Source organism: Aedes albopictus, chromosome 2 (genome assembly GCF_035046485.1).
Source record: "Aedes albopictus strain Foshan chromosome 2, AalbF5, whole genome shotgun sequence".
Lineage (NCBI taxonomy): Eukaryota > Metazoa > Arthropoda > Insecta > Diptera > Culicidae > Aedes > Aedes albopictus.
The window spans coordinates 419,510,134-419,537,319 of NC_085137.1; the positions used below are offsets into that span (position 1 = coordinate 419,510,134).

The 27,186-nt window shown below is 42.2% G+C and overlaps 1 protein-coding gene across 1 annotated transcript in view; it reads right to left on the reverse strand.

Moving 5' to 3' along the window:
* Nucleotides 1-24,258, reverse strand: part of LOC109426755 (uncharacterized) — a 171,240-nt gene extending 146,982 nt beyond the window's left edge. The window contains exon 1 of the mRNA XM_062853545.1: nucleotides 24,032-24,258. Within this exon, the coding sequence (XP_062709529.1) occupies nucleotides 24,032-24,154 (123 nt within the window). The 5' untranslated portion in view covers nucleotides 24,155-24,258. The remainder of the gene's footprint in view (nucleotides 1-24,031) is intronic.
* Nucleotides 24,259-27,186: the final 2,928 nt, after the last annotated feature.

Below are 27,186 nucleotides of genomic sequence, written 5' to 3' on the forward strand. Positions count from 1 at the left end.
CATGGTAAATACTGTTGGTGCCTTTTATAGCTCATAACAAAATGTCAGCATTGAAATTGAAAGGAACAAAATGATGATAAAGGGAATATAGCTTAAAAAATCTTCTAGCAAGATTTTTTATGGCATTAAAAACCACAGATTTAAGGGAATGCATGACCATAGAAAAGAATTTATTGCGGAAATCTTCGATACATTCATGAAAACAATCAAGAGCAAACGTTGGGGTTATTTTTGCGGTAAATCCAAAGAGAAGAAGGAGTTACTGAACGTCTTTATTTTTTTTTTGTTTTTTGAAAAATTCAGTCACAAAAAGCTGAAGTAATTTCTGTTACTGAGATCCAGTGATGAGTTGAATGAAAATGACTGAAATTTCATACTAAACTTCTTGTGCAATTTCTAGAAAACTTTTGACGGGATTTCCAACGGAATAAATTTACAGACGATTTTTCAAGAAATTAATGCAAAACTTCTAAAATTTCCTCAAAACTGGAGGGATTTTTTTGCAGGTTTTTATAATATTATTTTGGTATCTGAAACCATTTTATGGAGATTTTTGGATTTCACCTTTTAATGTCTACTCAACTGCTTGAACACTCAACCTTAGTACAAAACTTCAAATTCATTTTCAAATCAGCTCTCTTCGTCACTAACACTTTTTGTATTTCAACCCAGTTTGGCGTGCAAATTCAGAATATTCAGCTATTGCGCTGGATTTCGTGAATCATTTATTTTTGCACCAACACATTACCATTTTCCCTGCTTGAATTTGGGCTTGATTGATCGTCTTTGGATACTTCTCCAGTATCGCCTGACCATCAGCTACACTCACATAAGGAATCAATGAGATATCTGCCGGGGGCCAAGCAGGTATCTTCAGTGTGTGAGTGTAGGTGATCTTCTATTATTTTTTTGTCACTAAAGCGCCTGTCACGTCAAGTTACAGGTCAATGTGGGGATGGGGAAGAAAGTGATGATTGCAATCGTTTGTAACCACAGCAGACCGAATGTACTTCTGCGTCTGCACAAATTCCTGTGGATGTCGGAGTGTTGGTGCGATATGATGGTTGCCAGAGGGTTACACATTGGTGCGTGGATGCCAGCCGTATGGCGAAAGCTTAGTGTTTAACGCTGAAGGCAATGAGGCACCGTTCGCTTGATTGCATAGCTCGTAGGCGTTATCTAACAGAATGACACTGTGCTGTGAAAGTTTACAGGAAGGGAAACAGCTGTTTCAACCCGTTTCAGTTCTAGCGATGGCTGGCTATGAACATGTGAATATACATTAGCTGTATATATAGAGAGGGTAGAGAAAGTATATGGAAGATACAATGTAAGAGATAAGGGGTGGGCCAGGGATTGAACCCAGGACCTTCTGCATGCGGATCAGAAGCGGTAGCCACTAGACAACCAAGCTCTTATCCTCATTATCTATGTAAATATTTTGAAGCTAATAAATAAAGGAATAGTCAATTAATTAATAGACACAATTTGTGGTTCTCAAACGTAGTTTACAAAATATTACACTACGCCCTATATTTACACACCCTTATCGTTATATCTCTATGAATTTCTCGGCCCTCTGCACCACCGTGGGTGCCCAGGACTGCAGAAATTCACTCATTTGTTCGAACGAGAACAATCTCACATTCATTAAGGATCAACTCGCCAACCATAGCTGTTCCCGACAACAGAATGATTAATTGCGTGGCAACCATTTGTAGTCACGCACATCGTGCGAGCACACGTTCATCACAAATTGAGTGCCCTCAGGCAGGGTTGCTGCTTTTCTGCAGAGCAAATAAAACCGAAAATGAAGGGAAAATATTCAGACCCTCAAGCGAATTACTTAATTTACGGTCAGGTTTTGAGTTTTAGTTGCACCGCGCGCAAGGCGTCGACCAACTGAAAATGCAAGCCCCAAGAAACGCACCGCGGTCGATGATATACAACTGCGTCGAGGAAATATTTCAACGGATTTCCCATTAATACATGCGATTTGTAGTTTTGTGCATGCCCGGCCTGCCCGGTCGTAAATCGCGCGGATTTCAGGTTCGATCGCGTCGAAGAAATGTTTGTTGATCTTCGAAACCTGCATCGGTTCACCCCGCAGGAACGTACGTGTTGACGGAGCACTTGTATGCAAACACTTTGCCAAGCGTGAAACGGCTGATCGGATGCACGCTCTGGCGCAGGAAATGGAACTGGGAATCGCAAATTTATTGCCTCAATTTGCAGTAATAAATGACAATTACACACTCAATTTAAGCATTTTATCGGAAGCATTATTTCAGCACTCGTTGCATGGTCGTCGCGGGATCGCAGAATAAATGAATTGCTCATGAATAATAAGCCGTATATTTATTGACTCGAAAGGTGGCTGCGACGACGATCTACGCATCTGGCCCGGTTGAAAACCTTGGATCGAGGATGCTTTCGAGAGATTAATCAATGGATGCTTCAACGGAATACTAATAGCACGTTTCTAATAACTTAATTCCACCTTCCGTCGAGCATAATTCATATTCATTGAACGCACGCCTCCGTAATGAATTAATTGTCCGGTTCAACGGGAGACGGCGATTGATCCGCCCCGAGCAAAACGAAGATCCAAATCGCATCCACCTTCCCTCCAAGTTCATGTTTGGATAACTCGAAGCAAAACCAATAACGAAGAACGAAATGATAATTGCAGCTTCCAGACTTCGGCTCGAGACCTTCCACTTCAAAGCAGCGGAGGCACCGGAGCGAGCATAAAATACAGGCTAAGCACCGACCAAGGTCAGTGATTAGTGATGAAATGCTGAGTTATAGAATATCGGAAACGCCTCCTCCATACGATCGGATCGGTTGCTCTTCAGTACAAGACCGATGCCCGGCCGTTGATATGATGACAAATCGTCTTCGTCTTCCCCAGAAAACGGGACGTGTTGTTGGTTAAACTTAATCAGATCAACAACCGCCTCACATGAGAGCACGATTGAGAGCTACACTGAAGGAAATAAAAATGGTACCAACCTGTTGTATGCCGATATTGTTGCAACATGCGCTGAACACTATATCTATACGTATACACTCAGCCAAATAAACCTAAGATTATCATACAAACTGACTTATGAAATAGTCTTTAAACAATTCATAACGATTAGACTGATTCGACTCACAGCTTGGCTATTACACTGAAGTTTTTTTTACGACGGTAATGGTACCGCATAAAAAAACCGCGTTATTTCAAAAAACGTCGTAAAAAAAAGTCAAGTCACGTTACGTGTGATACTGACTATTTTGCGCGTGTTGTTGAAAAAACTTGTTTTTTTTTTACGACGGGTTTTGAAATAACGCGTTTTTTTACGACGTTTTTTGAAATAACGCGGTATTTTTACGCGATACCGCGTGTGGGTTGGGCACGAGCTCAGTGATCTTGACGTTGATGGATCGATTTCAGTCTGCATCATTTTACGATTTTTTTGCTCTTTTCATAAGTTTATCTTATGTAATTAGGTCATAATAAGCATCATCAATTTTCACAAAGTACTCGCATAGCATCCATATCTAACAGATATGGCCTTGGTTATGGCTAAATTTCAAAATAAATTTCGACAGTTTCCTTCCCTGTACTAGCCACTTTCAAGATGTTGGGTTCACCGTAGAAGGCAGCGAGCTCGTGGTTCATCTATCGCCCTTAACTCATTGATCGGAAACTCCAAGTATGTACTTGAAAGTCCTTTTCGAGTTTGGTCCAAATCTCCGTCGAAAACCAGTACTGCTCTTATCACATGCCACCCCGGTACGATCTAGAGCGATTGAAGCATTCGGATGTCGCCACCGGCATACGCGCAGAATCTTGAAGTAGCGTTGCCGGACGAGGGTGTGCTCGATGTGGCCCCTCTAGAGAACTGCTGGAGTACAGTCAAAGCAGACACCAATAACGCAGCCGAAAGCACTATCGGGTGCGTAAAACGGAGTCGACGAAACAATTGGTTCGACGAGGAGTGCAGAGCGGTTCTAGACGAGAAGAACGCAGTGCGGGCGGTAATGCTGCAGCATGGAACCCGATAGAATATGGAGCGATACAGGGCTGCAAAACGGTGAGTCGATAAGGAGAGTGTCCAACATAGCTCTGATCCTCACAAGTTCCTACCTCATGCTTCCACGGGTCAAACGATGACAAAGACCGCCAGCTAAGAGTTGTGTGCTTAGCTGGTAGTGCAGCCTGGGCACTGTTGTCCTTCTGACTTCAGCTAGATTGAGGAGGTACGATCCGAGCGTCTGTTCACCAAGGAGGTGCGGCTCAAACAGCGTCTGTTCTGGCATCCAGCGGCTGAGTATGAAATGCTGCATTGCGTCAGCTATACCTAAGAAGGCAGCCCCTTCAACGCAATGTAGGCAGCGCGGCCCTGGTAAGGTAGCCTGCTGAAAACCTTCAAACACCCAGAAAAGCAATAGTAGAGTAAACGGATTGATTCAACGGCAACAGACCCGGCAACGAATAAAGGACAACGATTGGAAAGTCGGATCTTGGAACGTGAGAACTTTGAATGAACCCGCACGTGTTGGGCTCCTGGCTCGTGAACTGCAGAATGTCGGCGTTAATGTGGCCGCTATCCAGGAGATACGCTGGCCCAAAACCGGAGAACGCGAATTCCGAGCGGTGGATCCCATCGCCAACACTTCATTCAAGTACCACATCTACTACAGCGGCGGCGATAAGGCAGAACGCGGAGTTGGCTTTATAGTGATCGGGAAGCAGATGAAGCGAGTTATTCGGTGGAAGCCGATAAGCAACCGAATCTGTGTGTTGAGGATGAAGGGCAAGTTCTTCAACTACAGCCTGATCAGCATCTATGCGCCAACGAACGACAAACCCGATGACATGAAGGATGAGTTCTATGAGAGCCTTGATAAGGCCTACGGAGAGTGCCCAAAACAAGATGTCAAAATAGTCATCGGAGATGCAAATGCGCAGATCGGCAGAGAAAGTTTCTTTCGGCCTGTCATTGGAACGGAAAGCCTTCATTCTGTTACCAACGATAATGGTCTTCGCCTTGTGACATTCGCTGCTGCTAGAGGGATGGCAATCAGCAGTACCTACTTCGCACGTAAGAATATCCGAAAACACACCTGGCGACACCCGAGTGGTGACACTTGCTCCCAGATAGACCACGTGCTGGTCGACGGGCGACATTTCTCGAACGTCATAGATGTGAGGTCCTACAGAGGCCCGAACATCGACTCGGATCATTATCTTGTAGCCGCTAAAATTCGGGCGCGATTATCCAGCGTCACGAGTTCAAGAAACAACAGGACGATGCGTTTCAATATCCAGCGCTTGTCAGCCAAAGGGGTTGCTGCACAGTAGCTAGACGAGAGGATAGGAGAGACCAACGGATCTGGAGATGTCAACAGCTTATGGGGAATTATCCACGAAGCAGTGACAACAACAGCGCAAGAGGTGATTGGTACCGCTCAGCGACGCCAACGTAATGGTTGGTTTGACGAGGACTGCCAACGAGTGACGAATGAAAAGACTGCCGCCAGAAGTCGAATGCTAGTGGCCGGTACCCGGCAGAACAGAGAGCAGTACAGAGTTGCAAGAGCAGAAGAGAAACGAATCCACCGCAGGAAAAAACGGCAACACGAAGAGAGTGTTATTGCTGAAGCGCAGGAAAGTATGGACAGGAACGATATGCGGAGGTTTTATGCAACTGTCAATGGCGCGCGGCACAAGACTGCGCCAGTGCCCGCCATGTGCAACGACCGGGAAGGAAATTTGCTGACAGACATAACAATGGTGGCAGCCAGGTGGAAGGAGCACTTCGAAGAGTTGTTGAATGGTAGCAGCGAAAGAGCACTCAGGAACAGGATTAACATAATGGATGACAGTCAAGCAGTGGAACCACCAACACTGGATGAGGTTAAAAAGGCCCTTAAGGAGCTAAAAAGCAGCAAGGCTGCTGGGAAGGACGAGATCCCGGTCGAACTTCTTAAGCACGGAAGCGAGCAGCTACATCAATCAATCCACCAGATTATTATAAAGATTTGGGAGGATGAAGAATTGCCCACCAGTTGGTTGGATGGCCTCATATGCCCAATCTACAAGAAAGGGCACAGACTGGAGTGTGCCAATTACAGAGGGATTACCCTTTTAAATTCGGCGTATAAGATACTGTCGCGTGTCCTGTTCAACAGACTGCGACCTCTTGAGGAGTCCTTCGTCGGCGAATACCAGGCTGGTTTTCGTGAGGGCCGATCAACGACGGATCAAATGTTTGTCCTGCGGATGATCCTAGATAAATTTCGGGAATATAACTTGCAGACTCACCATCTGTTCATTGATTTAAAAGCAGCGTACGATTCAGTGAAAAGAAATGAGCTTTGGCAGATAATGCCAGAACATGGTTTTCCGGCGAAACTAATTAGACTGATTCGCGCAACGCTGGATGGATCAAAATCAAGTATTCGGATCGAGGACGAAGTGTCTACGTCGTTTGTGACCTTAGATGGATTGAAGCAGGGGGATGCTCTTTCAAATTTATTGTTCAACATTGCACTCGAAGGAGCGATAAGGAGGTCAGGCGTGCAGAGGAATGGCTCTATCATCACACGGTCGCACATGCTCCTCGGTTTTGCGGACGATATTGATCTCATCGGCATCGATCGTAGGGCAGTGGAGGAAGCCTATGCTCCTCTGAAGAGAGAGACAGCGAGGATAGGCTGGACGATTAACTCTACCAAGACGAAGTACATGATAGCGGGTAGAGACAGAAGCAGGCCTAGTGGTGTTAGTGCTGAGGTAGTGATTGATTTGGACACGTAGTGCGAATGTCGGAAGAAAGAATAGCGAAAACAATATTCAGCAGAGAACCCGGTAGAGGTAGGCGACTTCGTGGGCGGCCGAGAACTCGCTGGCTGCACGCGGTTGAAGAAGATCTACGATCCCTACACGTTCGGGAAACTGGAGGAACATCGCCCAAGACCGACGAAGATGGTGCTCTACTATACGCTCGGCGTTGGAGTAAAGTTACTTTGTAGCCAACAAGGTATCAAGGTAAGGTACAGACAGAATCGGAAGCAGCAGATCCGCCTCTTCTGGGAGAAAAAGTGCCGCCTGGAAGAAGCGGAGTGCGAGGAAATGGAACTACTGTATCGTTCACAAGAAACACGGAAGTTCTACCAGAAGCTCAACGCACCCCGAAATGGCTATATACAGCAGCCGAAATCTGCAGAGATTAGGACGGGAGCCTCCTGACGGACAATCGTGAGGTGATCGAAAGGTGGAAGCAGCACTTCGACGAGCACCTGAATGGCGAAGAGAATGTAGGCACGGGGGATCAAGGCAACGGAGGAAATGACTATATTGGTGCAGCAGAGGACAGGAACGAACCAACTCCCACCCTGAGGGAAGTTAAGGATGCCATCCATCAGCTCAAAAACAACAAAGCGACTGGTAAGGATGGTATCGCTTACCTTACCGATCAGGCTAAGGCCTGGGTGGCCTCTGCTGTACATAGTAGCCGTCTCCATTCCACTTGGACAAAAGCCTCGGTCCATGGCTGTTTGTCTCCAGTTCCGCACTCTGCGTAGGATCCGCAGATCGTCCTCCACTTGGTCGACCCACCTAGCTCGCTGCGCACTCTGTACTGGTCGGATGACTCTCGAGTCGGGTTGCTATCCGACATCCTGATGACGTGACTCGTCCACCGTAGCCTCCAGAATTTCGCGGTATGAACGATGGTTGGTTCTCTCAGCAGCTGATGCAGCTCGTGATTCATTCGCCTTCTCCAAGTCCCGTTTTCTATCTGCACTCCGCCGTAGATGGTACGCAACACCTTCCGTTCGAAAACTCCAAGGGCGCGTTGGTCCTCTGCACGTAGGGTCCATGTTTCGTGCCCATAGAGGACGACCGGTCTAATCAGCGTTTCGTAGATAGTTAACTTCGTGTTACGGCGAACTTTATTCGATCGTAGAGTCCTGCAGAGTCCAAAGTAAGCACGATTTTCTGCCACAATGCGCCTCTGAATTTCTCTGCTGGTGTTGTCGTCGGCGGTCATCAATGAGCCCAAGTACACGAATGCTTCAACTGCCTCGATTTCATCGCCGTCGATATAAATTCGGAGTGGCGGGCGGGTTTTTCCCCGCTCTCCTTATTACACCTTCTAACGCAATGTTGAACAGCAAGCACGAAAGACCCTCACCTTGCCGTAACCCTCTGCGAGATTCGAAGGGACTCGAGAGTGTCCCTGATACTCGAACTACGCACATCACTCGTTCCATCGTCGCCTTGATTAATCGTATCAGTTTATCCGGGAATCCGTATTCGTGCATAATCTGCCATAGCTGTTCTCGATCGATTGTATCATACGCTGATTTGGTGAACAAGTGATGTGTGGGCACGTTGTATTCGCGGCATTTCTGCAACACCTGGCGGATGGCGAACATCTGGTCCGTTGTAGCGCGTTCACCCATGAATCCAGCTTGATATTGACCCACGAACTCTCTTGCAATCGGTGATAGACGGCGGCAGGGATGGGAACATTCACTTGCAACGAGTTTCATTCACTTACTATTTTCTCAGCTCAGAAGCGTGCAATCAAGAAACGATGTATGGGCAACTTTTGCCTTGTGATTTCGTCTAAAACTTTGTCGAATAGAGTAGGGGTCGCACACGAATACCAAGGTCGTGAAAGAGCTGTGAAAGCGACTCTCCACGAGGTGAGTGTAATTTACATTCACCTTGTGGAGAGTTGCCTTCGCAGCTCCCTCACGACTTCGGTATGCGAGTGCGACCCCTACTCTATTCGGCAATGTTTTAGACAAAATCACAAGGTAAAAGTCGTCCATACATCGTTTCTTGATTGCACGCTTCTGAGTTGAGAAAACTGCAAGTGAGTGTAACTCTTTCCAAGTGAGTGTTCCCATCCTTGGACGGCGGCATAACATTTGAGGGAGTACCTTGTAGGCAGCGCTCAGTAGTGTGATCGCGCGATAGTTCCCGCAATCCAACTTATCGCTCTTTTTGTAGATGGGACACACGATACCTTCCATCCATTCCTCCGGTAATACTTCCTCCTCCCAGATCTTGGTAATGACCCAGTGTAGTGCTTCTCCACCGTGTTTTAGTAACTTGCTTGGTAGTTGATCTGCTTTTTCAACAGGCTAACCTCCTCTTCAATCTGATGGAGGTTAGGGGTTGGAAATCTGTCGTCCTGCGCACGTACTCCTAGATCTGTTATCGCGCCACCTTCGGTGCTTGCAACGTCGCCATTGAGGTGCTCATCGTAGTGCTGCCGCCACCTCTCGACCACCTCACGCTCGCTCGTGAGAATATTCCCGCGATTATCTCGGCACATGTCGGCTTGTGGCAAAAAGCCTCTGCGCGAGCGGTTCAGCTTCTCGTAAAACTTTCGTGCGTCCTTAGCGCGGTACAGCTCTTCCATCGCTTCGCGATCTCCTTCTTCCTGCTGGCGCTTCTTCATCCGGAAGACTTGATAAGTTCTGCTGCGAAACCGTCCTCAGGCAGAACTCATCGAGATGGGCCCGGAAAAGTTGGCCACCTGTCTGCCCCGGCTAGTAGTCAAGATCTGGGAACCCGAACAGCTACCGGAAGAGTGGAAGGAAGGGATAATCTGTCCCATCCTCAAGAAAAGCGACAAGTTAATGTGTGAAAACTTTCAAGCAATCACCATTTTGAATGCCGCCTACAAAGTGCTATCCCAGATCATCTTCCGTCGTCTTTCACCTAAAGTAAATGGTTTCGTGGGAAGTTACCAAGCCGGTTTCATCGACGGCCGGTCGACAACGGACCAGATCTTCACCGTACGGCAAATCCTTCAGAAATGCCGTGAATACCAGGTCCCAACGCACCACCTGTTCATCGACTTCAAGGCGGCATACGACAGTATCGACCGCATAGAGCTATGGAAAATCATGGACGAGAACAGCTTTCGCGGGAAGCTTACCAGACTGATAAGAGCAACGGTGGACCGTGTGCAGAACAGCGTAAGGATTTCGTGTGAGCTATCCAGTTCATTCGAATCTCGACGGTTTAGCACCCTTAGATGGGTTGATGCATGGTGATTCATTTTCAAACTTTCTGGTAGGGCAATGTAGGAAGCTTTTGCTCTTTTAACAGGAAAGCTGTTAGAATAGGCCTGATAATAAGCTTTCAGAATTGTTATCAAAGAAGGAAGCTGCTTCCGCTACATAATTAACCCTCGAGTGATCGCGCTGTTGTATTCTGTACAACATGTTGAAAAAATCTCGCTTTTTTTCTCACCATTAGCGTGGTGCTGACAGCAGTTACGAAAGGTTAAGAACATTTTGGATTATATTATATTTTTCCTACATTTTAGATGGCCATTTAAAGTGTGTGAAACCAAGTTGTCCGTTTTATAAATTGTTCTTTAAATATTAAATGTTTTGACCCGACTTAACCCGCAAAGTAAGCTATTTAGTAAAAAATCAACTTGCCTCTAGAAGGTTTTACATCAGTTCTGTCTAGAAAGAAACAACAATTCATGCACCTCATTCATCATGAGATGAAACCGCCTCTACCGTCACAGGATTAAACCCTTGACCTACACCAAGTGATCCATTACAGTCAGTCCTAGGTGAACGTTGCGAATTTCAAGTCTTCTGCCGGTACAAGATAAGCATTTATTACAATATAAATACCACCGCCCCTTTCCATGGGAAACCACAACACTCTTGATGATCATCACGATCGGCGTCTCAAGACAGCAAAAAGAAAAACGACTGCAATAGCAGTGTAATACCAATAAAACCGCAAAGAGCGAGCGTCAATGCGAACGACGTACTCACAAAATGTGAAAATTATAATAGCTGTCAACTTGCGGGCTGCTCATGGTACGGGCGGCTTCAGCGGTTTGGAATGAATGAATCTCACTTATGAATGGAAGATGGGAGGGAATGCAGTGAATGGTGGATAAGCCTCTCGTTATAGACGATGATCGAACTGGAATCGATGGGTAGTTGCTTTTATTGGTGCAATGAAACGGGGATACGAGATTGTGTAGTGTACTGAGGATGTCATGTACTGTGGGACGTTCCCTTCGATAAGAAAAAAAAACTGTAAAATAGAAGATACTTCTAAGATGAAGTGTGTCGCCAGTTCGAGGATCTTTTTATGAGGGATAATATTTACTCGAAATTCTGAGCATAGTAAACAACATACATACATTTATTTGCTCAACATCACATTTAAGATAAGACATAATCAACAATAGTACGCCTCAATACTCGGTTTGTGGCTGCCGCTCTCCATCCTCGGTCACGCCCAATGCTCGCCAAGCCACACTCCATTGTGTCCATTGTGCTCTCTGCGCTCCACGACTTCTTGTGCCAACCAGATCAGTCGCGAACACCAACTTTGCAGGGTTGTGTAGGATAGATAGTTGATATGTATATTAAATTAAAATAGGAAATCAATAATGATACACTATAAGTGCTAAAAGTGGCGGTACGTTTTGTATCAGTGTACAATAAGATAGGAGAATTTTGCAAACACGGTGTGGAGCATGACAAGGCTGTGAGAGTCCGAGAGCAACAAGGAAGTACGATCGGCGTGCGGAGAGAAGAAGAAAGGAAAAGAAAAAAGGACAGAGGTGATGACGAGTCAGTTTTGAAACGGAATTTGTAAAGTGAAGTTGTGTTGAGTGGAATGAAAAGTATATTGAAAATAGAAAAAGAAAAGATTGTAAAGTATTTTGATTAGTTACCGCATCACAAACCCTACAGGTTGCTATCCGGCAGGTCCTTCTCGAGCAAGGTCCATGTCTCGTGTCCGTAGATGACCACCGGTCTTATTAGCGTTTTGTGATGCAGTTAGTGCATTAATGATTTTTTTTAAACCGCAGCTATAAGCGATAGTAGACATCAAAAAGACCTTATTTAGCTAGCTTTCGGAATAACAGGAAGAACCTAGGCATTCCTTAGGTATACAGATAGGATAACTCATCTGATGAGCGCAATGGAATTAAATTTTGAACGAAAGCAAATACAAAAATGATTTGTTTTTGTGAAACTTGATAAATTTATAAAAAAAAAATAATATGGTATTATTTTTGAAGACAAAATGCGTCTCCCTACCAGTCAATCAGTCTTGATGTTGTTGCTTGAAACGAAACGATCTTTGTGAATGAAAGGCTCACCAAATACGATCGTTCTTCTTTAAGCAACCAATCTGCAAAACCCATCAGCTAAAATCCTCAGTCGATCGGCTCCTTCAGTCCATAATCAAAGTGTAGGCCGAAAACTCGCTCTCCCCCAAAGGAGAACTACTTTCCTCACTCTGACCGACCATTCCGCTGCTAGTGCCATTTTTGTGTGTGGGATATGGGTAAATATGGCAAGTGCTGTCCGACCAATTTACTCTCAATGAAGCGTGCCCCATCGATTCGGACGACAACAAACCGTTCGCCCAAGATCGACCAAATGGAGAATGTTTTATTACTTCCATCCGGTCCGGCGGTCGCACACCACTTTCGCGTGGGAGCCTTCGACTCCGAACTACAGTGAGATATCATAAAAGAACATCGCATTCAGAAATTTGCTTGCCCGATTCTGTGCACGAATCATTGTGCCTCAAAACGATCGGTGAGCATTGAGCATAGATCAAATAAACGTGATCTATTTGCTGGGTCGTGTCTACTGCAGCCACACGACGACGCGACGGGAGACCACACGCAAGCTCCGGATGACTGACTGGTTCGATGAAGATCATCAATAATAATTCGCCCTGAACGCGGCTACTTCAGAAGATCTTTTTAATCTCTTGACCGCCAATGTGAACAAGGAATATGAAACGCCTGCCGCCCGATAGGAAGCGAACAGCGTTGTCAGCTCTGAGAGTGAACACGCATCAGGCTGGAGCCGGTTTCCTGTTCAAAGTAGGTATGTACCACCCAGCAACGATTTGAACATTCAGAGAAATTAAAGTTGCTTCCCTTTTTCCTTGCAAGTTGCAAAATCATTTCAGGGTTATTTTTTTTTTCTTTGGAAATGATTTGTTTCTGTTTGAAGACAAGAAAAATAAACAAAAACATCTTTTTTATTATTATTATTATATTTATTTAAGAGATTTGCAGCCCTAGGCTGGCTCATCTCTGACATCTTTCTTATTATTTGCTGGATATTTTGTTCAACAGCTCTCTATCTCTCTTCCAACATACGTACTTCCTGGCCAGCCCACTGAAGTCTGCAGTATTTCATTCGTTTCGCAGTAATGGCTTCGTTGTACACTTTATTTAAGTCGACTGAAGCATTGAAATGCATTGATCTGGAGCGACTGAAGGAATCGGATTTTGCCACCGCATACGCACAGAATCTCGAGGCAGCGTTTCCGGATTAGGACGAATTCGATAAAACCAGCCATCAACAACGCAGCTGAGACCAAAGTTAGGTATGTGGAACGGAGCCGAAGGAACTATTGGTTAGACGATAAGTGTATAAAGATTTTGGAACAGAAGAGCGCAGCGAGGGCGGTTATGCTGCAGCACGGGACCTGGCAGAACGTGAAACGATATAAAAGAAAATGGAAACAGCAGACCCGCCATTCACAAGAAACACGGACGTTCTACCAGAAGCTCAACGCATTCCGTAAAGGCTTTATGCCACGAGCCGAAATGTGCAGGGATAAGGACCGGAGCGTCTTGATAGATGGACTTGAGGTGATCGAAAGGTGGAAGCAGCACTACGACGTACATCTGAATGGTGCGGGGAGCGCTAACGTGAAGGACCATAGCAGAGGAAGAATTGACTACGTCAGTACAGCAGGGAGCCACAACGAGTCAACTCCCAAGGGAAGTTAAGGATGCTATCCAGCAGCTCAGGTATAATCAGTTTGCTGGTAAGGATGGTATCGGAGTGGAACTCATCAAGATGGGCTCGCAGAAGCTGGCCACCTACCTGCACGGGATATTAGTCAGGATCTGGGAGACCGAACAGCTACCGGAGGAGTGGAGAGAAGGGATCATATGTTCCATCTACAAGGAAGGATGACAAGTTGAAGTGTGAGAACTTCCGAACGATCACAATTCTGAATGCTGCCTTCAAAGTGATATCCCAGATCATCTTCTGTCGACTTTCACCTAAAGTGAATGAGTTTATCGGAAGTTATCAAGCCGGCTTCGTCGATAGTCGCTCGACTATGTACTAGATCTTCACCGTGCAGTAAATCCTCCAAAAAGCCGTGTATATCAGAACCCAACACACCACCTGTTCATCGACTTCAAGGCGGCGTACGACAGTATCAACCGCACAGAGCTATGGAAAATCATAGACGGAAATGGCTTTCCCGGGAAGCTTACCAGACTGATAAGAGCAACGATGTACGGTGTGCAAAACAGCGTAAAGATGTTGGGTGAATTATCCAGTTCACCCGAATCTCGACGAAGACTGCGACAAGAAGATGGACATCGTCTAGGAAGGTGTTAGGCGACGAGCCGGGCTCAACAGCCGGAGTACGATCTTCACGAAACCTGGCGAATTTATCTGTTTTGCGGATGACATGGATGGATATTATTGACAGAACATTAGGACCGGTGGCAGAACTGTTAGCATTGGGCAAGTTTGGATGAGACATCGATTTTTGTGAATCGATTCGAATGGGGCCAGCAGAATCGATTCTCCGATATAATAGAATGCTTTGAATAGATGTTTTCATATCGATTATAAAATGTTGCCAAACCATAAAACGATCCGTTTGCAGCATGGAGTAGAATGGAGTATTTGTCTAAATAAATTGAATATCAAAAATTGAGATTGTTCATCGAACCGTCTCTGGAGGAATTCCTGGATGAATGCGTGGGGGAACTCCTAAAGAAATTTCTGGAGGTATTCCAGGAGAATTTCCTGGGTGACTCCCTGGAGAAATTCTTGGATGAATGCCAAGCGCATATTTTGGAAGAAATCTCGAAGGAATCCTACCTTAGAGAAATTCCTAGATAAATTCTTGGAAGAACATCTGGAGGACATTTTGGAAAAATCGCTGGAGGAATCCCTGAAGCAATTTCTGGAGGAACCTTCTAGGCAAATTTCTGGTGGAATCTCAAGTGGAACTCCTGGAGAAATCCCTAGAGGAATTCTTGAAGAAATCCCTGGAGGAATCTCTGTAATAATTCTGTGAGGAATCCCTGGAGAAATTTCAGAAGAAATTCCTAGAGGAATTCCCCGAGAACTATGGAGGAATTTTTGGAGGAATTTCTGGAGGAATCGTCGAAGAAATTTCTGTAGTCTGAAAGAATCCTAAGAGGAATCCCTGGAGAAATTTCTGAAGAAATTCCTGGGGGAGTTCCCAGGAGAATTCCTGGAGGAAACGCTGAAAGAAATCCCGGAGGAATCCCTGGAAAAAATCCTACAGGAACTTCTGAATAAAATCCAGAACGAATTTCTGAAGGAACTCATGGAGGATTTCCTGGGGAAAATCCTGAAGGAATTGCTGTATGAATTTCCGAAGGAATTCCTGGATCACTACGTGGAGGAATTCCTGAAGAAATACCTGGGATAATCCCTGGAGGAATTCTTGTTGAAATTCCCGGAAAATCCCTGGAGAAATGCCTGGATAAAATCCTGGTGGAATGGATAAATTCTGGAAGGAATTCTTTAAGGAATTCCATGAAGAATCTCAGAAAGGAATTTATGCAGGAATCGCTAGAAAAATTCTTGGAATAATTCGTGGATAAACTCCGGGAGGAATTCCTGGGGAAATTTCTGAAGCAATCGATGAGCAATTTTAGGAGAAATTTCTCGAGAAATTGCCGCAGGTATTGTGGAGGTTCCTTAAGGAACATGTTAAGGAATTTCTGGAAGCTTAGAGCAATCCCTAGAGGAATTCCTGGATAAGTGCCTTGAGGAACCCCTGGTGAAATTCTTGGAGACATGCTTGCAGGAGTTTCTGGAGAAATCTCTAGAGAAATTCCTTCAGGACTCTGTTTAGGCCTCTCCACTTTTAAAAAAATGTTCACCCCCATATTTTGATTGGCATCCTAAAAGAAGTAACTGATCAAAATTTCAGCCAAATCCATTGAAATTGAGAGGTGCATTGAATCTATTCAGTGTTTTTCGACTATTTTCGAACTTCAAAAATTATAACTACACTAAAACTTGTCAAAAATATTTTTTTCCAGCACAAATTGAACACACAAGATTCCTCCAGGAATTCCTCCTAAAAGTGCTCAAGTAATTCTTCAAGGAAATCTTTCAGGAATTCACCATGCTTTGTATAGTTTGGTGAAACTTTCAGGAAGAATTCCTGAAGGAATCTCTGGAGGAATTCCTAGAGGAATCTCGAGAGAAATTGCTAGAGGAATTCCTGGACGAATCCTAAGAACTTTTAGAGGAAACCTTGCAGGAATTTCCAGAGTAAATCCTGGGGGAATATCTGGACGAATATCTTGTGGAATTCTTGGGGGAATCCCAGGAAGAATTCCTGAAGAAATCCAAGGATCAATTTCTGAGGAAATTCTCGGAGGAGTTTCTGAAGAAATCCCAGAAGGAAGTACTGAAGAAATTGCTGAAATTCCAGAGGAAATCCTGAAAAGAGTAAGCATAGGAGCTTTAGGATCAATCCCTGAAGCAGTTCCAGAAGAAACCCCAAGAGGAAGCTTGAAAGCAATCCCAAGAGGAATTCTTAAGGGAATCTCTAAACAGTTTCTGGAGGAATTCTTAGATTAATTCCTAGAGAAGTTTCTGGAAGAATTCCAGGAGGGATTCCTGAAGGAATCCCAAGAAGAACTCTCGGAGGCAGTTTCAAAAAAAAAAAACCCGATTTAATCCACCTATGGTGAACAGAACCCTTCTTACACTTATTAAAATTATTGTTGTATTTAACATATTTGTTTTGTGGAATTGGGTTTTTAAATTATGAAAAATGTATTGATTTTTTGGTTTTATACGAAAGAGCACCTTTTTCTGAACCTATGATTTTTTTTCAGATTTTTAGAACTTTGTTCTGGTACCTAAAATCTATTTCAAAGAGATTTTTTGAAATCACCTTTTGACAGCTGGGCAACTGTTTGACAGCTCCGCCCAGTACAAAATGCGACAAGGGGTGATTCGACAAATCGCTCCCGTACAAACTTTAAATTGATTTTTAAATAGATTCCCGGACTCCAAAATTCATGAAAATTTGGATTTCGGCTCAGTTTGACATGCAGATTCAGAATATCGAATTATCTCAACACCGTTAAAGAAGCCAATTGACCAAAAGTTCTAGAAAATATTGTGGATTTGGCATCTAGTGGATTGGTTTCCAAAATAGCATCATGGACCATGGACTAAACTACCAGAAATGCCAGACACTTCCTAGAGTCTTGTATGGAATGTTTAAAAAATAGCTTACATATTCTGGAATTTTGTATCTTTTATTAACTGCTAAAAGATCTTGAAACGATTAACAAATGGGTAAGAAAATCAACGAGATACACTTTGTCTATATCAGTCAATTAAAGTAGCTCCGAAGTACTTGGTATTCATGGTTATGGTGTAAAAACGACAAAAATGATATATCTACTAAGTTAATCAGTTTTGGCATTAGCTAGTTATTTTGGCTGTCTGGTTCTTCAAAGCTTTCATTTAACATATTGTTAGTTTCCATAAAATTCCTGTGTATTTGTAATTTGTTATTTATAATTTTGTTGAAAACAATAACCTGCTAGTATACACTTTGTATGAGGTCAGCATCATTTATTGAAAAATAATTTCCCATAGACTGGTCAAAAACAAATGCAAGATAACAAGTGAATATAATAAAAAAAAGAATTTATTGAAATAATCTTCGTAAGATATCTCAGTAATCAAATGTCGAATCGAAATAAAATTTCAGGGCATTATGCAAGCATATTGTAGCTTTCATTTGGTGCTTAGAGAACCCAAATCGGTTGACAGACGGCTGAGATATTTATTATGGTACCCTTGGTCAAAAATCTCTCAAAAAGTTAACCTGTATTACTCCCAAGTACTCTTGGAAAGATATCTCAGTAACCAAATGTCCAATCCTAATGAAATTGTATAGGGTTCTACTAGAATGTTGTAGCTTTTATTTGGTGCCAGGATAACCGAAATCGGTTGACAGATGGCTAAGATATTTATTATGGTACTTTTGGTCAAAATCTCAAAAGGTTTAGTTGTATAAATCCGAAGTACTCTTCGAAAGATATCTCTGTAACCAAATGTCCAATCGAAATAAAATTTCCGGGCGATCTACTAGGATGCTGTAGCTTTCATTTGGTGCCAAGAGAACCCAAATCGATTGACAAACAGTCGAAATATTTATTATGATACACTTGGTCAAAAATCTTAAAAAGTTTAGAAGTATGACTCATAAGTACTCTTCGAGAGATATCTCGGTAACCAAACGTCCAATCGAAAAAAAATTCAATAGCGTTCTACTAGGATGTAGTAGCTTTCATTTGCTTCCAAGAGAACTCAAATCGGTTGACAGACGGCTGAGAAACGTGCGTGACTTTTTTTTGTAACGCACATACACACACACACATACACACATACACACACACACACATACAGACATTTGCTCAGTTCGTCGAGCTGAGTTCATTGGTATATGAGACTCGGCCCTCCGGGCCTCGGATCGAAAGTCGGTTTTTCGAGCGATATTTATACCCTTCTTATGGGTGTAAGAAGGGTAAAAAACCTTGAAGTTGTTCTCGAAAGAATCAGAGAAGGAATTCCCAGGTGAATCCCTGGAGGAATCTTGGAGAAATTTGTGAAGAAACCCCTTGATAAATACCGGAAGCAATCCCATGAGAAATTCCTTAGGGAATTTCACGAGAACTTTCTTAGCGAATTCCTGGAAGAATTTCTGTAGGAATCCCAGGGTAAAAATTTGAAGAAATCGATGTCTTCAGCAGGGATAGGAACACTCACTTGCAACGAGTTACATTCACTTGCTATTTTCTCAGCTCAGAAGCGTGCAATCAAGAAACGATGTATGGGTGACTTTTGCCTGATTTCGTCTTAAACTTGGCCGAATAGAGTAGGGGTCGCACACGAATCCCTAGGTCGTGACAGAGCTGTGAAAGCGACTCTCCACGAGGTGAGTGTAATTTACATTCGCCTCGTGGAGAGTTGCCTTCGCAGCTTCGGTATGCGTGTGCGACCCCTATTATATTCAGCAAAGTTTTAGACGAAATCACAAGGTAAAAGTCGCCCATACATCGTTTCTTGGTAGCACGCTTCTGAGTTGAGAAAACTGCAAGTGAGTGTAACTCTTTTCCAGTGAATTTTCCCATCTTTGGTGTTAAGTAATTTCTGGACGAATTATTGAAGGAATACATAGATGAACTCCTAATGGATTTTTAACCTTCCGTAACTCGCGCGGTTGGCTACCTGCGTCAGCACCACGCTAATGCTGAGTACAAAAAGCGAGATTTTTTCAACGTGTTGTACAAAATACAACAGCGCGATCGCTCGAGGGTTAAGAAGTTCCTGGATTATTTTTTTAAGAATCTCTAGTAAAATTTTCTGAAAGAGTTTCTTGAATACTTCGAATAATTTCAAATTGAATAATTGGAGCAATCTCTAGTGGAATTCTGGAAAGAGTATATGTAGAAATCCTTGAAGAAATCTCTGAAGGAATACCTGCAGAAATACCTTAACCCTTTGGAGCCGGAGGGGTCATATATGACCCCGCCGATGAAACCGAGCATAACAAACGTGTTCGACACCAGCGAGGTTGCGTCGACAGCGGCGAAACAAATCGGCTTCAAAAGGTTAAAGGATCTCTTGAGAAATTCCGCCAGCACACCCCCCCCCCCTGTGCCCCCTTATGAAGAAAATCCTAACTACGCCAATGATTTCACGACTCTGTGTCGATCATTTTAATAACGTTGAGACAATGCATTTTGAAGAAAAATGGAAATTTAATAGTTTTGTTTCGAAAGAAAAATCGCATGTGAAAAATCGATATGGTCGATTTAGTAGGGCTTCAACGTTGATTCAAAAAATCGAATAATCGAAACAAAAACATCGATGTTGCCAAAATCGTTTCAAAATTGTAGAACGCTAAACTGTACCCGCCTGAAACGTGAAGCATCGAAGGTCGGACAGGTGGTGAATGCGGCTAAAATAAAGTACACTGGGCGAGACAGGACAAGCCTTTGCAACAATGTTACGGTAGACGGAGGTACTTTCGAGGTGGTAGAAGAATTCGTCTACCGTGGTCCCTTGCTAACGGCTGACAATAACGTGAGCCGTGAAATACGAAGGCGCATCATCCGTGGTAGTCGTGCCTACTACAGGCTCCAGAAGAAAATGCGCTCAAAAAAGATTCACCTCCGAACCGGTGGTCTTATACGGGCACGAGACATGGACCATGCTTGAAGAGGACCTGCAAGCACTCGGAGTGTTCGAGCGTCGCGTGCTAAAGACGATCTTCGACGGCGTGCAGGAAAACGGTGTATGGTGGCGAAAGATAAACCACGAGCTCGCTGCACTCTACGGTGAACCCGACATCCTGTATGTGGCTAGAGCTGGACGGATACGGTGGGCAGGGCATATTGCAAGAATGCCGACAACAACCCAGCGAAGTTGGTGTTTGCGATGGGCGGGCCAGGTGGAGCGTGATCTGGCGAGCGCACACAGGCGTAAATGGGCCAAATTCCTGGCCATAAGTCGAAATTTTTTTTCAAGGTTTTCCAGAGTCTAATATTTTTTAAAGATAAATGAAGTAATGCTGCATCATGTGGCAATCAATAAAATACTTTAAGATGCATATTTTTTTAAGAATAAATGCCGAAATTTGACGACTTTCTCTACTGTTTTTTTCATTTGCATCATAACTCATCAGAAGAACTTCAATTATCGAAATATTGACAGTTTGAAAAAATAACTGAGTATGTAACACAGTTCTCCTGATAAGGGTGTATCATTTAAACAAAAAACATCACCTGGTTTCATATATTTTGCTCTCTTACAGAAGAGTTTTCAAAATCATGCTTTTTGTCAATTTTGAACCATTTTCAGCATTCAAAAAGTTTTCAGATTCTGCAGCATTCCGCGATCTGGATAAAATTACAATAAAATATAAGACATATCCTTTGTGAATCGCAAGAGAACGGGTACCAGAAAGTACCAAACGAAAAATTAAATCATTTTGAAATTTACAATTTTTGACTAGTTTTTAGTTACAATTTAGGTTTAATTTCGAAAAAGCAACTTCTTTTCGACTACTTTTTCAATGAACGGCCACTTATTGTCGGTAGATAGATCATAGCAGAATACAATCTGGTCTTCTATCTCTTAACAAAATGTGTCAAATGGAATTAATTTAGTAAATTTTGGCAGAAATCTCCATACACCGATAAAACGCCTAAATGTATGCAATGCAGTAGTAATCTAATGTAGCTAGAACTGTTGTGTTCAAGATTTGTTATAAAAAAATCAAAAACAACTCAAATAAAGAGCTCACTATTTGTAGCATGTAATCATATGTTGATGCACCGTTAAGAAAATATTTTCAGATAAATAGCTAAAATCATTGATTTTTTCACTCAGTACTCCACGAACTTACTTTTATGTATACAGTTGTGTTAAAATGCCATGTTTTCATAGAAACATTCAAACTGATATATTCCACACGGCTTCTATCATCATGTTCAATCTCCTAAAATTTCAATCCATGATTAATTTTTGAATTTTGATGTGTATTCCAGGGCACTATAAAAGTTGGCCCAAAATGAAAATGTGATTCCCAAAATGTCTAGAAAAAGGTACAACATTTAAACTGAGTTTAAGGGGTCGTTCAAAAATAACGGCCCATATTCCCAAAAATTGTGAAGATAGAACAATTGTTCAACAAGTTTCCCAATTATGACACTCCTTACAACTTTGCTGAAGACATAAGCACGTTATCTGCACTTATAAGGACTGTTCAATTTATAAAACGGACAACTTGCTTGTGCGATATCTTTTTTATTTTTCAAAAAAATCATTATCAGTTTTTTGCATAACTTTCTATAGCTATTTTCAAATGTAGGAAAAATATAACATTAAGCAAAATGTTCTTTATTGTGTAACTGAAGCGGTTTTCGTAAAACATCAATAAAAACCCATTTCTCAAAATTCGACATAACTTTCCACATACTTAATATGCACATTTTCATGATGTTTTCAATTTATTGGAATCTTATACTATTCTACTAAAGGTAAAGATTAATAGTTGGTCAGTAATAATGCACCAAGCAGTCTCCGGCTTGATATGGTGAGTTGCCTTATTTTCATAGAAATTATGAAAAAATGTTCATTTAAGTCCTGTGCTGCAAGAACATCACGGATTCGGCTAAAAATTTGTCCAGAATAGTAGAATATTGCTCTCTGAATGATACAGAAGAAAAATTTACTAATAATTGCATTTTTCATCAAAAATTTAATCCATAAAGATGGCCATATTGAAAAAAATTCATACTTTTTACTCCATTGATGAGATTTTCGACTCTAGTGAATCTTGTTATTATTTTTTTTCGGCAAAGTTGGTCCTATGTTATTGTACACGTTATTTAATAATAATCGGATGCAAAGTTTTCATTTCCAACATTCTTGTTATGCCAAATTTGTATTAGGTTGCATTGTTATTTGTAAGAACCTTCGAAGAACGAAACTGTTTTGATTACTGTGTCTGCAATAGCGCACAGTAACCAAACCAGCAATGCTATTAAGAAGCAGTTTTCTGCATTTAACACCACATTATTCCCACTTTCGACTGGATGCATAAAAAATTGATTATTTAGTATTTTCATGCCCTTTTTGCTTTACAATTGAATTTTATTGAAAAAATCGAATCTTACTTGAGACTTTAATATCTCAACACTTAATTTTCCGATTGAGTTCAAATTTTGCCAGAATGTTTATTACTCATGCTGCTGCAGCATGGCACATCCTTTTCTGGTATTAAAAACGATATACCATATGTAAACAGTAATTTTATATATATTTTCAATTTTCAGCACTCGAAAAATTCACCTTATCTAACACCTGGCCGATTTTCTATAAAATAAAACTATTTTTATTCGTTTCAAAAATGATCACTATAATGACAGATGATGTACTGAACAACGAAGCAAGGGTGGTTAAATTTGAACTACGCGTCTTCTTTTTATAGCCCTATGAAGTTGTCCGTTTTATAAATTGAACAGTCCTTAAAAGAATTGAATTTCTCTCACACTTCTTGGAGAATTTCTATGAAACGAGGAGGCCCTTGTTTCCAAACAATATTTTTCATGGAAATATAATTATTTTTCAGTTCTCTGATGTCAAATAAAAATTTCGACGCTTCAAGCGATATTTGGGGGTGAAAATAAACGTTGTCCTTAGAGAGGTTATAAGAAATCATTTCTAGCCTTCAAGTGGATTAATAGCTATTTATAATCCAAAATGCTTCCTGAATAACTAAATTCACAATTTTATCGCTAATACATACATAATACACCATAAAAACGTGTTAAAACTTTTTGACCATGAAATGGACCCTGTTACTCCAGTGTAGAGCGTTGGGTGTGACCGACGTTGGAGAGCTGCAAATCGAGTATTATGGCTGCAAATTGTTCATTCAGTGTTATCATGAATTTGTTGTTGAACTAAATGAATTGATGCCACAAAATTATGGAAATTCAATCACAGATGAACATGTAACATGTAAAGTAGTTAGTAACATGAAATTAAGCTATAAAGGAAATCCGGCACTATAAATAATCTCTTATAACTGAACTAGTTTAGAGTAATCTGTCTAAATACTGCTCCAATCTCTGATTAGCTTCAACAGCAGCTTAGCAAAATTGACTTATTACCACCAATTCTCGGGAACCGAATAAATAACATGAGAAATAAATTGTACTTCTTATCTGTACCGTTGTTATCTATCGGAAGCACAGCCCAAACGATAATTATAGAAACGACTTCAGATGCACTTTGTGCTTTTACTACCATAGGTACATATTGCATAATTTTCAGCGTGTTACCCAATTTCAAGTGTGTATAGCAGTAGGTAGACAAACAAACTCACCGTTAGATACGGTAGCCATCCCAGCATCGCCACGATGTGCAAGATTCTAACGGCCGCTCGCACATGATTCATTTTGCTCGGTGCTTTCGGGGTGCTGCTTCCAACTGACGAAGATGGTTCCATCCGAGAGTGTCACTGACTGTGCGCACTTGCAAGCGGCCGAGCCTAGCTACTCCCGTTGGAGCACATTTTTGGAGACCGGGATTGGGACCGCGCCGCGTAGATCAAGTAAATCTGAAATTAGGGAAAATTAGCGCAATTAGTACCTACGTAGTTTGGAACGTTCGTCGATTGTGGTAGCAGTAGTAGTTAACCACTGCTCGGTAATTATCCGATCAAACGGACCATGCAAAATGCCGAAAGGTTACACAATTGGGGGAGGGAAACAAGATCACCGACCGACGGCGACGGAGGAATCGTTAGATCGCCGACGCAACTGTACCTAAACGCCTAAACGGTGTGAAATATTTCGGTACACATGTGACGAGTTTCCATCGTCGCCTCTCTTCGCGGTTCGTTTAGTTCTGCGTGTACAAAGTGGCTTCGCCATATGCATGTTGTAGCTGCTGAAGTAAACGCGTGGAAAACATGTGTCTGGATTTTGCCGACACTGTGTATCAACAAATGTTTCAGGCGGTTTGCAACGCTAGAAATTCTTTGATCAGGATAACACAAAAAAAATACGAATTCTATGATCAGTAACTTAATAAAAAAATAGAATTTTGTGTTGTTGTGACGTAAGCGCCACTACAAATTTCGACATCTTTTGGTATAAATCTTGTGAAATGATAAAACTGTGGTAGGGTATTGTACCATTTGGGCAGGTGTACCTATTTTGGGCACTTGTCACTATAACTAAGTCATTTTGAAACCGATTGATTTGAATTTTTGTTCAGAGTTAGATACTGTACGTGCCTAACTATGAACAAAATTTCAAATCAATCGGTTTGAAATTGACTTAGTTATAGCGGCAAGTGCCCAAAATAGGTACACCTGCACAAATGGTACAAGACCCTATATCTGCTATATTAGGATGAAACATCTAGTGGTAATCTAGCATCTATGAAGGAAACATTGAGAACTACCAAGAGTTTACTGCATAATAACCATAAATGTACCAAAATCCTCAATGTCGCTTGGGTCCCTTTGCAGAAGAACGGCAGTGTAGGTATGTGTTCAGTTCATAGCCATCTTTAGAACTAGAAACTAGTTGAAAATTTCTTTCCAACGCACAATTTTTTACCAAACGCAATCTACCGACCAACGTGAACTTCTACTAAACGATTTTCGACTGTATGATTAGGGTAAAAACACAGACAAACAGACGTCTCACTCTACTCACTTCTCATCGTTACCCTTTTTAACGGTTACTTCAAATATTTTGTAGTTCGCAAAACGTTCAGTCACGGCGCTTGCATCGTTTTTTATCATGTTTGACGTTTGCTCACTACCGCCACCTACTGAGTGGTTTGCGTAACACATATTGGTTAGCATTGGGCGATATGGTTTCGTGACGATGATTTTTATCGCAATTTGTTCCAAGTGATACGTCTGTTTGTCTATGGTAAAAATATAATTTGAACATGAATGCAATTTGGACATACGGCGATGTATGTCTTGTTCCGGAGAGTTAATTAACGTAGACGCTTCTTAATATCGATTATTGAATCAAATAGACCTTATTCTGATGACTTACGTTGAAAATACGCTTAACAATCAAGCATTTACTTCAAAATTATCGAAAATGTAAATTGTTTCACTAAAACCCCTCAAATGCACAGGTATGCAAGACGACATACACAGTCACATACAATATTCACCCCAAAATCGTTGAATTAATAATTGTAAGAAATTTGAAAGCCTTATTGCAATGAAAAATGTTCAGTAAAGAAGCATTAGGCAGCCAATCTCTTAACATTCATCAAGAACGCCTAAAATAGGTGGTGTCCAAAATACTGTTTACTACTGTAAATATATTTTGGTCATCTGACGAACTAGATGGGGATACTGTGCGATTACATATTTGGTGGCGTATTCTGTGGGTCTGGTTTTTTTTATCTGTATTAACGAAATTTTTGCCCTAGTCTAGTTCATCTCGGGACCCACGCTTCACATTTTGCGAGTTTGTCGGGTGTGGGATTCGGTCCTCGGCGTGATAGTCAAGTGTTCTAACCATCACACCAGGTCCGCTCCACCTGTGGGTCTGGTGATATTTTCTCGATTCTATCAAAAACTGTAATAATTATCAAAATAGATGCCTGTTAAGCGGAAAAAATTGATTATTTGTAAGACATGTCACAATAGATACGAAAAAAAATATCATAGGTTTCAGGGGGTTTCAGGATGTTTCAGGAGGCCAGCTAAAGGGGTGTTTAAAGGAGCGTTTAGAGACGCTTAAGGGGATTTTAGAGGCTTCTGAGGGTTCCAGGATGTGTCAGGGGGGCTTTTATCTAGGGGCGTTTCAATGTGTTTCAGGACGCTTCGAGAGGTTACCGGACGTTTCAGGGATGTTTCAGAACCATTTAACGGGGCTTCATGAGGTTCTAGAAGTTTTAGGTGGGCTTGTACGGGCGTTTCAGGGTGTTTCAAGGAGGGTTCAGAGGGTTGCAGCATGTTTGAGGTGGGCTTTGATGGGCGTTTCATGGCGCTTCAGGGCGCTAAAAGGAGTTACAGGACGTATCAGAGAGGTTTCAAATGCGTTTCAGGGAGTTTCAGAGGGTTTCCGGGGGTTCCAGGATGTTTTGAGTGAGCTTTTTTTCGGCACTTCACTGAAAGTCGTCCAGGGCTCCCTGAAATCCCGTCGGTCTCCCTGAATTCCTCCCGAAAACTCCAATGTTTCGCCTCAATAACGTTTCTGAAACCAGCCTAAACCCCCTGAAACGAGACTGAACCCTCATTGAAACGTCCTGTAACCTTTTGAAACGTATTGAAATCCCCCTAAACCCCCTATAACATCCTGAAACTCTCTGAAACTTCTTTGAAACGATCTATAACGCCCTGAGACGCCTAAAACGCCTCTAAAAGACCACCGGAAACATCTTGAATCCCCATGAAACTTCCTTAAGCACCTCTTAAATCTCCCAAAACCTTTAGTCTTTTTTAACATCTACCGTGACTTGATTTCTTACAGTTTTTTTTTTAAATAACGTGGTTTT